This window comes from Pelophylax lessonae, assembly GCF_965119305.1.
Source record: "Pelophylax lessonae genome assembly, chromosome: 1".
Taxonomy (NCBI): Eukaryota; Metazoa; Chordata; class Amphibia; order Anura; family Ranidae; genus Pelophylax; species Pelophylax lessonae.
The window spans coordinates 628,976,499-628,991,231 of record NC_138768.1 but is presented as its reverse complement, the minus strand read 5'-3'; the positions used below and the strand labels follow the sequence as shown (position 1 = coordinate 628,991,231).

At 41.6% G+C, this 14,733-nt stretch overlaps 1 protein-coding gene across 11 annotated transcripts in view; it reads right to left on the bottom strand.

Moving 5' to 3' along the window:
- Positions 1–14,733, bottom strand: part of BLTP1 (bridge-like lipid transfer protein family member 1) — a 754,177-nt gene that overhangs the window by 562,898 nt on the left and 176,546 nt on the right. For all 11 annotated transcript variants that reach the window (XM_082243836.1, XM_082243839.1, XM_082243842.1 and 8 more), the window contains exons 10-11: positions 12,487–12,637; positions 5,959–6,115 (exon numbers count right to left, since the gene is read on the bottom strand). In XM_082243836.1, the coding sequence (XP_082099962.1) occupies positions 5,959–6,115; positions 12,487–12,637 (308 nt within the window). The remainder of the gene's footprint in view (positions 1–5,958; positions 6,116–12,486; positions 12,638–14,733) is intronic.

The following is a 14,733-nucleotide window of genomic DNA, read 5'->3' as shown; positions in this document are numbered from 1 at the left end:
ATGGAGTTTGCTAAAAAAACACCTGAAGGACTCCAAGATGGTGAGAAATTAGATTCTCTGGTCTGATGAGACCAAAATAGAACTTTTTGGCCTTAATTCTAAGCGGTATGTGTGGAGAAAACCAGGCACTGCTCATCACCTGTCCAATACAGTCCCAACAGTGAAGCATGGTGGTGGCAGCATCATGCTGTGGGGGTGTTTTTCAGCTGCAGGGACAGGACGACTGGTTGCAATCGAGGGAAAGATGAATGCGGCCAAGTACAGGGATATCCTGGACAAAAACCTTCTCCAGAGTGCTCTGGACCTCAGACTGGGCCGAAGGTTTACCTTCCAACAAGACAATGACCCTAAGCACACAGCTAAAATAACGAAAGAGTGGCTTCACAACAACTCCGTGACTGTTCTTGAATGGCCCAGCCAGAGCCCTGACTTAAACCCAATTGAGCATCTCTGGAGAGACCTAAAAATGGCTGTCCACCAACGTTTACCATCCAACCTGACAGAACTGGAGAGGATCTGCAAGGAGGAATGGCAGAGGATCCCCAAATCCAGGTGTGAAAGACTTGTTGCATCTTTCCCAAAAAGACTCCTGGCTGTATTAGATCAAAAGGGGGCTTCTACTAAATACTGAGCAAAGGGTCTGAATACTTAGGACCATGTGATATTTCAGTTTTTCTTTTTTAATAAATCTGCAACAATGTCAACAATTCTGTGTTTTTCTGTCAGTATGGGGGTGCTATGTGTACATTCATGAGGAAGAAAAATGAACTTAAATGATTTTAGCAAATGGCTGCAATATAACAAAGAGTGAAAAATTTAAGGGGGGTCTGAATACTTTCCGTACCCACTGTAAATAGTAAAACATTTTGAAAAAAAATATATAATCTTCCTTTAATTTTTCCCTTAACACAATGCTTTTGTAACGTGCGCACTTCTATAATTTACCCTGAAATACAATCAGCAAAGTCTGCTAATTAAAATGATATCACATTAGTGAGACTTTTATGTAACATAGTGGAATGGTAAAATGAGGGTAAATAACCTTGAGTCCCAGAGCGTTTTTCTGTTTTGGCTAGGTCTACCCTACTATTTTTTTATTGTTTTTTTTTTTTTTTTCTGGACAGATAATGTGCTAATTTGGTAACAGATTTGGAGTGATATATTTTATTTCCTTGCGGTTTCATGTGAATAAACCCAGTAAATGATCACAACTTTCTCACAGATATGCTAAAGTTTTAAATGACCTTGCATTCACTTACATAAGCATTTGATGCTTGCGCGGTGAATACCAATGTCATCTTCGGGAGGGAATATTTTTATTTGGCCTCATGCACAAGGTCAATTTAGTCCATACAGACTACAATTTCAGAGTTCATTCACACCCAAAAAAGTACAGGTTTTGCATACATAAATGAATAGCTGGGGGTGGTTGCACAGTATACACTAAAAAATGGGGTAGACCTGCATATAGCATACAGGTGCATGCTTTGAATGGGAGCTGTTTGTGGGTTTACGGCAGTACTCACATAAACGTGTAAAGTGAAAGGGAATTTGCCCGTATGCTACATGCGTGTTTACTTAAGTTCAGGTACAGTCCCCCCAGGTACCTTCCCTCCAGGCACTGAATTTTGTAGGGACCAATCCAGATAAAGGCTGCTTTACAAAAGCCTCAAGGCTCACTGGCTGCATAAAAACTTACTAGAACAGTCAAAGAGTACCATAAAAGGTGAAACTTTCTCAGCAGAAAGAGATAGGCCCATCGCCTAAGGACACCGGCAAACAGCAGAGGCAATGCTGGGAGAGGGAGGGGTTATGCAGGCCTAAGTTAAGCATTGCCATTTACCAGTATCCAATTGCCTAGAGGTGGAGCATAACCCAATGGTCTAAAAATGAACTATTCCCGTGTCCTATGTTTGATAAAAGTGGAAGTAAAGGTAAAACCTAACTAACTCTTAACCTACTCTCAGGCACATTCTAAGCCTAATCTATCTAGCCCTGTAGAAAAAAAATTTCTATACTTACCTGTTCAGCAGCCACTCTGGTCCAGTCTCCAGGAGCATCCTCCGTGTGCAACAATGGCTGGGAAAAGCCTGGGAAGTGACGTCACCCATAGAATTACTATGGAGTTTTTGTTGTTGGCTGCCTCTGCTGCACATTCCCACACGCTGAAGCTGCTGCTGACAGCTCAGCGTGGGGACCGGACTGGAGCCGCTGTAGAACAGGTAAGTATAGTGATTTTTTTTTTTCTTTAAGCGGCTACAAAGATTAAGCTTAGAATGTGGCTGCTAGTAGGTTTAGAGTTAGTTAGGATTTTCCTTTACTTCCACATGGTCAAAGATACCCACATCACTCTTTAACAGACAAAAGTCTCCTATGAATGGCTTAATTTAACTGCTGTTTAAATACCTACATTTAAATGCATCTTCAACAAGTTCCATTTTTACCTGAATATGTCAATAAAGCATGTGTTTATTAGTTATTTCTTGCTTCTGACACCTGTGTAAACAGACTCTTGTAGAAGCATCTCTGTACGTATGAATTGTATGTCTTACAGACAGCATTCTGCTTTCAGAATTGTGGATATCATAAGGTTCTGTCAGAAATATACTACTTACTGTATTGTTTTTTAAATGTTTATTTCATAGTTCACAACAGAATGAACATAATTGAAAAAGCAGCAAAAAGTGTTCAATACAGAACATAATATATTCAATCGGTTTTTGACATATGAATTTACATAGGTTATTTTGCAGACTTGTACATAAGGCACTAAATTAACTGAATAGCTTAGATATTTTTTGTATTTATTATAAGGAGTTGTCAACTCAGAAGCCTGTGTAAGTAAATGTGATGCATTGGCAAGCTGTTTTAATAATCTCATCATGTGTAAAGGGCACAACTGCATCTACATGAAGTTACCATGAGTGGGGAGTACCAGTACAAAGTACCAGAGGGGGTGTGGAGGCTGGTAAAAGGACATTAATGTACTGGTTCACACCCACCCTGTCCTTGATCTTCCCATGATATGCCTACATTTGCTATACTGCAACAGCCACAGGCAGGTAGCCTATAATATCAGAGCAGAGACAAACATAGAAAAAGAGAGAGGCTGATGAAGAAAAGAAGGGCAAACAGAAGGAAAGCAGGCCTTATTACTAGCAGCTATTAGGATTATTAGTAAATCCAAGGGCAAAGAAAAAAAACGCTGGCAAATGGATATAAGAAAAAAGGAAAGTGGGGGGGGGAGTGAATGTATGTGTGTATACAGGGAGTGCAGAATTATTAGGCAAATAAGTATTTTGACCACATCATCCTCTTTATGCATGTTGTCTTACTCCAAGCTGTATAGGCTCGAAAGCCTACTACCAATTAAGCATATTAGGTGATGTGCATCTCTGTAATGAGAAGGGGTGTGGTCTAATGACATCAACACCCTATATCAGGTGTGCATAATTATTAGGCAACTTCCTTTCCTTGGGCAAAATGGGTCAAAAGAAGGACTTGACAGGCTCAGAAAAGTCAAAAATAGTGAGATATCTTGCAGAGGGATGCAGCACTCTTAAAATTGCAAAGCTTCTGAGGCGTGATCATCGAACAATCAAGCATTTCATTCAAAATAGTCAACAGGGTCGCAAGAAGCATGTGGAAAAACCAAGGAGCAAAATAACAGCCCATGAACTGAGAAAAGTCAAGCGTGCAGCTGCCAAGATGCCACTTGCCACATTTCAGAGCTGCAACATCACTGGAGTGCCCAAAAGCACAAGGTGTGCAATACTCAGAGACATGGCCAAGGTAAGAAAGGCTGAAAGACGACCACCACTGAACAAGACACACAAGCTGAAACGTCAAGACTGGGCCAAGAAATATCTCAAGACTGATTTTTCAAAGGTTTTATGGACTGATGAAATGAGAGTGAGTCTTGATGGGCCAGATGGATGGGCCCGTGGCTGGATTGGTAAAGGGCAGAGAACTCCAGTCCGACTCAGACGCCAGCAAGGTGGAGGTGGAGTACTGGTTTGGGCTGGTATCATCAAAGATGAGCTTGTGTGGCCTTTTCGGGTTGAGGATGGAGTCAAGCTAAACTCCCAGTCCTACTGCCAGTTTCTGGAAGACACCTTCTTCAAGCAGTGGTACAGGAAGAAGTCTGCATCCTTCAAGAAAAACATGATTTTCATGCAGGACAATGCTCCATCACACGCGTCCAAGTACTCCACAGCGTGGCTGGCAAGAAAGGGTATAAAAAAAGAAAAGCTAATGACATGGCCTCCTTGTTCACCTGATCTGAACCCCATTGAGAACCTGTGGTCCATCATCAAATGTGAGATTTACAAGGAGGGAAAACAGTACACCTCTCTGAACAGTGTCTGGGAGGCTGTGGTTGCTGCTGCACGCAATGTTGATGGTGAACAGATCAAAACACTGACAGAATCCATGGATGGCAGGCTTTTGAGTGTCCTTGCAAAGAAAGGTGGCTATATTGGTCACTGATTTGTTTTTGTTTTGTTTTTGAATGTCAGAAATGTATATTTGTGAATGTTGAGATGTTATATTGGTTTCACTGGTAAAAAAAAATAATTGAAATGGGTATACTGTATATTTGATTTTTGTTAAGTTACCTATTAATTATGCACAGTAATAGTCACCTGCACACACAGATATCCCCCTAAAATAGCTAAAACTAAAAACAAACTAAAAACTACTTCCAGAAATAGTCAGCTTTGATATTAATAAGTTTTTGGGTTCATTGAGAACATGGTTGTTGTTCAATAATAAAATGAATCCTCAAAAATACTCATTTGCCTAATAATTCTGCACTCCCTGTGTGTATATATATATATATATATATATATATATATATATATATATATATATATATATATATATATATATATATGTATATATATATGTGTGTGTGTGTGTATATATATATATATATATATATATATCAGCAGAAGGGTATATATGGACATAAAAAACAGATGTCTGCTTTTATTAGATATAGGATGTTCAAAGAACATTGAAACAATGAAATTATGTAAGTAAAGTATGTAGGAATGTAAGAATATCAACTATCTTTACATGGTAGAGGTGTAACTAGACAAGTGAATAAAATATGAAGCAATAAGCACATGGAACCTTACCTCAGCAGCATATTTATTAAAAACATAATAATGCCTAATGCATTTAAACTTGAATAATACATGATGAATGCTGTGTGGATACAAATGTAAAATATCCTTCCAGTACTGCAACAGAAGGTGAAGACATACAGAGAGCTTCCTGTATGGTTCAGTGATTTCACACAGCTAGCCTCTGCATACCACTGGGACCTGGCTCACAGAAAGGTAATTGTGTTACCTAATTACTATATGACAGTTGGATTCAATGACAAAAAGTGTAGCTGCTGACTTTTAATAAACACACACTCACCTGCTCCACGGTGCAGTAATGCAGCCTTTGGGAGCCTCGGTTCTCTCCCTGTTCTCCCAGCAGTGCCAGCATCACTACTGTGGGCACCCGGCTGTGACAGCTTGTGGCTTCACAGCCGGGTGCGCACTGTGCATGTGCGACTCACGCTGCACATCCTTAGTGGATGGGCAGATTTCTGGGACCTGTGATGTGATGCGGCTCGAGCGGAAGTGGATACCTGTAAAAAACTAGGTACCCGACCCCCCCCCCAAAAAAAAGTGACATGCCAAATGTGGCATGTCAGGGGGCCCGGAGGCCTTAAAGCGGAAGTTCCACTTCTGAGTGGAACTCCAGTTTAAAGCCCTTTGGGAAATACAGCCAGTTACAGTAAGGGGCTAGCTTCACATATATCTACAATATCTTTCTAGTGACATCTCAATAATACATTCCAGTGTTTTCGCCATACTACCTCCTACACACATACGGTATATTTCAAGACAAGAATGTTTTTATTGTACACAATTCACTGGATTTATGGGGCATACTTACTTTATTTTTGGTAAAAAGAAGATCTATTGTAGCATTTGCAATGATGTTCATTCTTAGCTCAAATGCCTGAATCTGTCGAGGCTTGCCAGGCTGTGCAATCTCAGAAATCTTCAAAATCTGATAATCTGGTGGGAAGAAAAATTTCCACAAGCACTCCCTGTCAGGAGAAGCAAATGGTTAGGTATACAGTGGGAATAAATCAATATTAGAACGAAAAACTAAGCAAAATCTGACCGATCTGCATAAGGCTGCAATAGGATACAAAGCAATCTCAAAGTGTTTTAAGCGTATTTCCACTTTTGTTAAGAAAAAAAACATTCCTCTCTGGGTGATCTAGGATTATTGCAGATTCCTACCTTTTGTTATTCTGAAGAAATTCCTGTTTGTTTCTCTGTGCTGAGTGGGTCTAATGGGAGTGTTTTCATAATTATCTATCAACTGTGGAAATATGCTGGGCCTGCATCCCTTTAGACGTGTTCCTATTAGGACATTTTTGTTGCAGGGGATGCCAGAAATCTGACTTGTATGTTGGTGCAGACTCCTGGAAGAATTGGTGAACCAATCAAATAAGCAGGAAAACTGTCCGTTTTTCTAACCGGGAACAGTGTTTCTACGAACCTTCCAGGACAACAAACATGTGAGAGACGAGAGGCTCCACCCTACAGGAAACACAATCAGTTCACAGCTGTTAAAAGGCCCCACCCTTCCTTTTGTCGCTCAGTTGTAAAAAGTAGTTCTCCAACCGATTCACAAGGGATGCATAATCACTTAGTACTTACCACCTATTGTTTACATTCTTTCCTCACCCTTTTAACAGGGCGGGAAGAAGGCCTGCCGTCCTGGAAGGTTTGTAGAAACACCGTTACCGGTAAGTCTAAAGGCCCGTACACACGTACCGATCGTCGGCATACAAAAGTCGGTGGACGAAGGATCTGCCGATTGTACGCGTGTTAGTATGGTGCCTCCGACAGATGTCTGCGCACAATCCGCGGACAAAAGTCTTTCTTGCAAACATGAAAATTTTTGTATGCCGACACCAGAACGGACGATTGTTCGCCTGTCAGTACACAATTCGGCCGACAGACCGCAGATTTGCAAGACTGGGCATGCTCAGAAAATAGAAAACACAGGGAAAGTTAACCATTACATGACATCACTTCTGCAGTCGGCGGACAAAATTCTTGTGCTGTCCTTGTGCTGTCTTTGCACTTTTCAGCAGACACCGACATCCCGGGGAGAAAAGAGGAACATTTGTATGCCGACCATCGGTACGTGTGTACGGGGCTTAAGGGACGGTTTTCTCCTCTCACCTTCCAGGACAGCAAACATGTGAGAGTATAATAAAGTAACCACAGGCCTACCTTAGGGTGGGACCACCGTAGTACCTTTCGGCCAAAAACTAGGTCTTGTTGAGACAGCACCTCCATTTGGTAGTGCTTCAGAAAGGTGTCATGGCTGGACCAGGTGGCTGCACTGCAAATCTGTTCCCAGGAAGCTCTTGCTTTTTCGGCCCAGAATGTTGCCAGTGCTCTTGTTGAGTGTGCTTTCAGCTTTGCTAGTGCAGGAACACCTGAAACCTCATAAGACATGGTAATGGCTTGCCTACTCCACCTGGAGACTGAAGGTTTTGATGCCTGCAGTACTTTTCTTGGTCCAGAGTAGAGGATCAAAAGAGGATTAGATCTCCTAAACTCCCTGTTCCTCTGTAAAAAAGTAAGGAGGCATCTCCTCACATCTAAACAATAACATTTAATTTATTTTTCATTCCTAGGATTATCACAGAAGGATGGTAACATTTTTCCTGCTTCCTGTGAAAGGAAGATGCTACCTTGGGCAGATATAAGGGATCTGGCCTGAGAATAATCCTATCTGGGAAGATCAACATAAATGGTTCTTTAATAGAAAGACCTTGTAAGTCCCCTACCCTTCTGGCCGTCGTGACAGCTAAGAGGAAGGCTAGTTTTAGGGACAAAAACTTAAAGGGAACCTCTTCTATAGGTTCAAAAGGTCTTTTAGATAACACCTCTAGAACCCTAGTCAGGTCCCAAGGAGGGAACCTGTCTCTTGTGACAGGAGTAGCTCTATCCCTGGTCATCAAAAATCTTTTAACTAAAGGTTCCTTTGCAAGCCTCATGTCTAGAAAAACTGACAGAGCTGCTATTTATACCCGAAGGGTGTTAACCGCCACACCCTTCTCTACCCCATCTTGTAGGAAATCCAAGATTATGGGGACAGAGGCGGCCAAGTACAAAATGTTTTCCAAACTTTTAGGTATATTTTCCTCGTTACTGGTTTTCTGCTCAGGAGGAGTGTGTCTATCACTCTGTCTGAGCAGTCCTTTAATCGAAGGATCTGGCGCTCACTAACCAGGCCGTCAACTGGAAGAACTCTGGCCTGGGGTGCCAAACTGGTCACTTTAATAGCAGGTCTGGGAGGTTCGGAAGCTTCCAAGGAGGTGCTTCTGTAAAATTTGAGGTATAAGAGTTAGAGGGGGAAAGGCATAGGCTAACTTGAACCGCCATATTTGGGCCAGAGCATACAGGCCCAACATCCCTCTTTCCTGTGAAAAGGAAAATAATCTCTCTACCTTTCTGTTTAGTAGGCTGGCAAATAGGTCTACCTCTGGGCAGCCGAATGTTTGGACTAGTGTCTAAAATACCTTGGGATTTAGCTACCATTCTCCTTGTCTTACTGGATTGCAACTGAGGAAATCTGCTTTCCAGTTGCTTTCCCCTTTTATGTAAATGGCCGACAGGGAGATCACTCTTCCTTCGGCCCAGTCTAGGATTTCCTGGGCTAGTAACAACAAGGGTCTGGACCTGGTAACCCCTTGGCGATTCAGGTAAGCTACTGTTGTAGCATTGTCTGAGCAGACCTGGATTTGCATGCCTGAAATTGAACTCTCGAAGGCTTTTAGGGCTTCGCCCACTGCTCTGAGTTCTCTGAAGTTGGAGGAAGCCTGGGCTACTTCCTTGTCCCAGATGCCCTGGGCTTGGGCTCCCTCTAGATGAGCCCCCCACCCCCAGGTGCTTGCGTCTGTGGTGACCTTCAGAGGGCTTCACTGACCCCAAGGTCTGTCCTTTTCTAAATTGCTTGGAATTGACCACCACTCCAGGGAGGTTTTTACCTGTGGGGTGAGGATTACCTTTTTGTCCCAGGAGGAAAGATGGAAAAATTGAAGGTCTCTTGAGTGTAGATGCGCAAAGGCTACTGCTGGGATGCTGGCTGACATGAGCCCCAGAACTCTCAGGATCTCTCTCCTGGAGCACGAGGGGGCGACCACCAACCTTTTTACTGAAGAGACCACCTTCTTCCCCTTTTCCCCTGGAAGGAAAATAAGATTTTCTCTGATGTCCATCGACAGACGCAGCTTCATCTTCATGAGCTGTGTGGCTTATGTTGCTTCCTGCCCCACACCCCCTGAACCTGGTAAGGGCGCCCATTCATGCTGAAGAGGACTTGTCAGCCGCACCGGACTGACCAGTCTTGGGCTACCCCCAATGCTTGTTACCCCCATCCAGAAGCTCTGAATAGCTTACCTTTTTCTTACGCCCCGGAGGCACGGAAAAAAACGATTGTAAGCAGAAAAAAAGGGATCAATAAATTAATGTGAAAGATGAACCAAAATAAATAGAAATAAAAAATGTCACCAGTTCATGAATTTATGTGCAAAAAAAATAAAAAATAAACATGAACGAAGAAGGAGAAAGTTCCAGCAATTCATATATATATATATAGTGCCAATTCCTCTTTGTCAGGGATCTCCAAACTATGGCACTCCAGCTATTTTGGAACTACACATCCCATGAGGCATTGTAAAACCTTGACATTCACAGACATGACTAGGCATGATGGGAATTGTAGTTACTGAACTGGAGGGCCATAGTTGGGCTCTATGTGTTCTGTGAGTGAATCCACATGTGAGTGTCACCAGACCACCTTCTCTAATGAAGCAGAATATAGACTCTGCAATTTAGCACAGATAAGCTCCCCTTCTGCCTGCATTATCTGTCCTTTTAAACCACAGTGGGCTGTAACTTCACCACTAGGGGCAATCTCATTAAGGATATGGCTGAATGGAAGCAAGCTCACAGGCCAATGCCCGATACAAGGATCATAGTTTGGTACTTTATTCATTCTCCATAAAACAATCTAATCAACATAAAATACAATGTAAATATTCACATAAAAATGAACAGTGCAACAGAACTCCCATAAATGGCCGCAGTGTGACCTCAATGTGGCGGTGTGAGGTTCCCTGGGTAGGGAGAGCACAGAGAGGAATTGACACAAAGCTATATGAATTGGCAGAACTTTTTCCTTTTTTATTCACATTCCTTGTAGTTTTGCACATTAATGAAGTGGTAAATATATTTATATGTATTTTGGTTCATCTAGCAAATTAATTGAAAGAATGAAGATTATTGACTATCGCGGAAGAACAATTATGAATTTAAATCAGTTTTTTTTTTATTTATTTACATTTTCGCACATACAGTTATGAAGTGATGAATGGTTGTTTATATTGATTTGTACAGTATTTGATGAATTGTGATTTGTAATTTTATTGATTTGTCATCACCAGATATTTAGGTTGATTATTTAGTTTTTTGCGCTGCATTCCATACACATTGAAGTAAATCCACCACAGACTGGCTTCAGAAAAATAAAATTTGCCTTTTGGAGTGGTCCAGTCACAGCCCAGACCTTAACCCCTTAGAAATGCTGTGGAAGGACTTCAAGAGAGCCCTTCACACCAGACATCCAAAAGTGTCTGAGCTGAAGCAGTTTTGTAAGGAGGAATGGTAAAAATTCCTCATGAACATTGTGCAGGTCTGATCCAGAGCTAACAAAAGCACTTGCTTGGAGTCATTGCTGCCAAAGGAGTTTTAGTGATTCTAACGGTTTTTTTTTTTTTTTGTAAAACAACAAACATGTCATGCTTACCTGCTCTGTACAATGGTTATGAACACAGCAGCCCCAATCCTCCTCTTCTGGGATTCCCTGCCAGTGGACTTGGCTCCTCCTCTTGCACAAGTGCCCCCATGGCAGGCTGCTTCCTACGGGGAAACACTAATGCGAGCTTGATCCCAAGTCACATTGCGAGCGTCTATTGGCACACACAGTGTGGCTCTACACCGCCCCCTGCTCTCAGGAGCTCATTGACAGCAGGATGGGGGGATGACATTGAAAGGTTTTTTTTGTTTTCTTCTGCTGAGAATGCATTAAAATAAAAAGGTTTATACCTTTACAACCACTTTAACTCTGGGAGCTCACTTACTTTTGCCTCCAGCACTGTGAATGTTTAAGGATTGTGTTCAATAAAGACAACACATGAAATCAGAATTGTTTGTGTGTTATCACCTGATGAGGATCAGATCACAATTAATGGCAAATTACTGCAGAAAACCAGTTAATTCCAAGGAGATGGCAAAGAAATAGTGCGCTAACAAAAAAAATATATATATATATATATTATAAATCAATTAAATAAATGTAATAGAAAACAGAGAACATAAAAGTCTCTCAAATAGTGTAGGTCTGCTTAAACTTCAAAATAAAAATAATAAGTGAGTCCGTGCCAAGGTAACGTGACAATATATGCAGACAACAGTGTTTCAAAAAATCAGATGTTCTCTGTGCCAGGGTGGCCTCTTACCGCAAAACACTCCACTAATGACATTCAAACCATGAAGTGACAGTATGGTGAAATGGTGACACCCGGTGGTAAAATTTAATTCTTACCAGAGATCAGGGAGATATGAGCTTGGACTGCTGAGATAGAAAAATCCAGTATATGGATAGCAAAGAGTGGTGTGCTCTCGCTGGGATATCCTAGAACTTGTCCACTTCACAGCTGTAGGGTTCCGGTGGCTCAAGGCACAATTACCAAAGAGATAGTACCTCCCAGTTGAAATTGGTGAACAACATGCAGATGTTATGCAGGTTGGGCAGGAAGGGGAAGGTCCATCAAGAAGATGGTGTCACTTGTTGAGAAACGCTGGAGGGAGATCACACATCAGGTCGGTCTCTTGTCTTCCTTCCTGGAGAGCACACGCCTCCCCTGGCTAACACAAGATTCCTGGAGTGGACCCTGGCACAGAGAACATCTGATTTTTTGAAGCACTATTGTCTGCATATATTGTCACATCACCTTGGCACGGACTCACTTATTATTTTGAAATTTAAGCAGACCTACACTATTTGAGAGACTTTTATGTTCGCTGTTTTCTATTACGTTTATTACATTGATTTATAATATTTTTTTTTTTTTTAGCGCACTATTTCTTTGCCATTTTCATTCATTATTACTTTCCTAGTGCTGCTTCCATCTTTTCACACTGTTTTGCGCACCTTTATTTTCCACATATACTGCCAATTCCAAGGAGAAGCAGGGTTAACAGTTACACAATTTACAAATGGGGACTGTGTTTTCAAGTGCTCTTTTTAAAATGTTAATACTCTTTCAGGAATATTCACGTCTTTCAGCAAATTGTTTTGTTGAGAAAAAATAGAATTAATGCATACCTCTGCCTATCTGCCCATGGGCCATAGTTAAAATCTGTTCCTTTTCCACAGACAATATCTAAACCCCAGCAAGGTGGCAAGTCTTGCAGCTTTGCATCTTCCGAATTGCTTTCCTCTTCAACATTTTCCACAGTGTCTTCTGGGACAAGTCCTTTACGTCAAACAAAATTATATATGATCAGATTTTACCTTAAGACTCTTATTACTATATGAAATATTCTATAATTGCCTTTTCTTTTTTTTACTAATCAAGAAAGTACTTGAAGCAAGAAAACAAAATGTTTATCACATCCATATGGAACACTACCCCCGTAGAAGCCGATGGTTAGGATGGGTCCTTTGTTCAATGCCTTGACCTCCATAAAAACTTTAGCCCTTCTGAAACACTAGGTTGAATGTACCAAGAATGCAATACCACAGAAAAGCACTGGAAGTAGTAAATGGTAACCGTTAATACTACCATGTCCAAGAAAACAGGCACTGAACCAGTGAGTAACGGCAAAATTAATATTTTGTCATCCAATATGGTGGGGAAAGAGGCAAGCAGGGAAATTGATTAACAAAGGCAATAACAACATTTTGCATAAAAAGTAATTAGTAATAAGAACTAAGCAAAAGATGACTTTTGGCATCCAGATGAGCATTACCATTAGCAGGTAATCTACAGTGCAGCAGTGGATAGTAATAAAGCTTAATCTACTGAGTATTAGAATTATACAGCATACTGGGTATGCACTGTCCAAAAGAAAAATAAATTGGTAGCAGAAGGGGGCAGAAGAACAAAAAGGGGTGGAAGATAATTATTACAGAATGGGCATCCCTTTGAGATGTTCTTCTGCCGACTATTGTTGGGGACCTTTAAGAGCATCAGTGCGCTTAATGACTGCCCCAATTAACCAGCATGCAGTAAAGGTACAGTATAGTTACGTTATAGTCTTGGCACAGGTGCAAGAGTGGATGTGGTTCAGATGCAGTAAAGGTTAGGCATAATGCGGTATAGAGTTAGTATAGGTGCACTATAGATGAGGTATAGATTGTGGTGTAGATGCTGAATGGCTGTGATAGACTTAATATCCTGTCTCCAGTGACTTAGTTCCTGCTAACAGTGTGAATGGTGGGCGATGAGCACTCTCACCAGTCCCTGTGCTGCAGCTGCAAACTCTGACTATGGGAGGGTACGCCTCTCTCTCTTTCTCTCTCTCTCTTCTCTCAAGAAGCCTCTTAACGATCAGCAGTGGGAAGAAGAGTATGAGTAACTCCAGTGGTCTCCCTGCTGCAGCACTACAAGTTCGATCTCTGTGGTCTATGCTGTGCGGCCCTCTGGTGTCTCTCCCTGGGTCTCAGGTTCAGTCCTCACCAGTCTGGCCTCTCACAAGTCTGTGCAGCAGATGTGCTCTCCTTGCTTTTCTCTGCACCCAGAAATATCCCTTTCCCAGGCAGTTAAAAAAAAAAAAGAAACCTTTAATAACTTCTCCTGCTGTCCAAAGCATGCTGAAACTTCCAGTTCAGAAAGGGGATTCTAGTATTACATGACTGCTGTTTTGGACTACAATTCCCAGTATTCCAAGTGCTTTACATTGAAGTCTATGGGTTGCTTTGCTTTAGTTCTCCCCCTGTTGGCCAGAGGATTATGGTGCACCATAACACATCGCTGTCATAAAATGCACTTTGGCAGTAGTTCCAATACTCGGTGGAATAAAATTAAAAATGACACACCATACAGAGGGTGTAGAAAAGAATCATCCCCTCTAAAAAGAAAAAATCACATTTTGTTGCTTTTCAGCCTGCAGTTAAGACACAGTTTTTGTTTTATCCAGCTGTATTTCATGCAAGTTATAACATTCAAGTGAAACCTATAACGCCAACATGTCAGAAAAACAAACAAACACTGAGTTGGAAAAAGGATTACCCCCCTCTTCAAAAATGACTTATAAACTCAATCAGGTGTAGCTAATCACCTTCTCAATGGCACACAAAGCCGTTTGACTTACAACTGTGATCAGCTGTGGTCATTTTGATTATCTCAGCATGAAAACTGGATTTTTTGTAAGAACTTACCGTACAATCCTTTTCTCTTGAGTCCATTGACAGACGCAGCTCTCATACTTCTTAAAACCTTGGGTTATGCTGCCCCCTGCAGTAGTAGTACTCGGCAGGAAAAAAACAATTCACCATGCCCACGGGGCTGTCCCTATAGGCATAACCCCACACACGCTGCTCCAGCCTAAGAGTTTTGTTGCAAGCAGT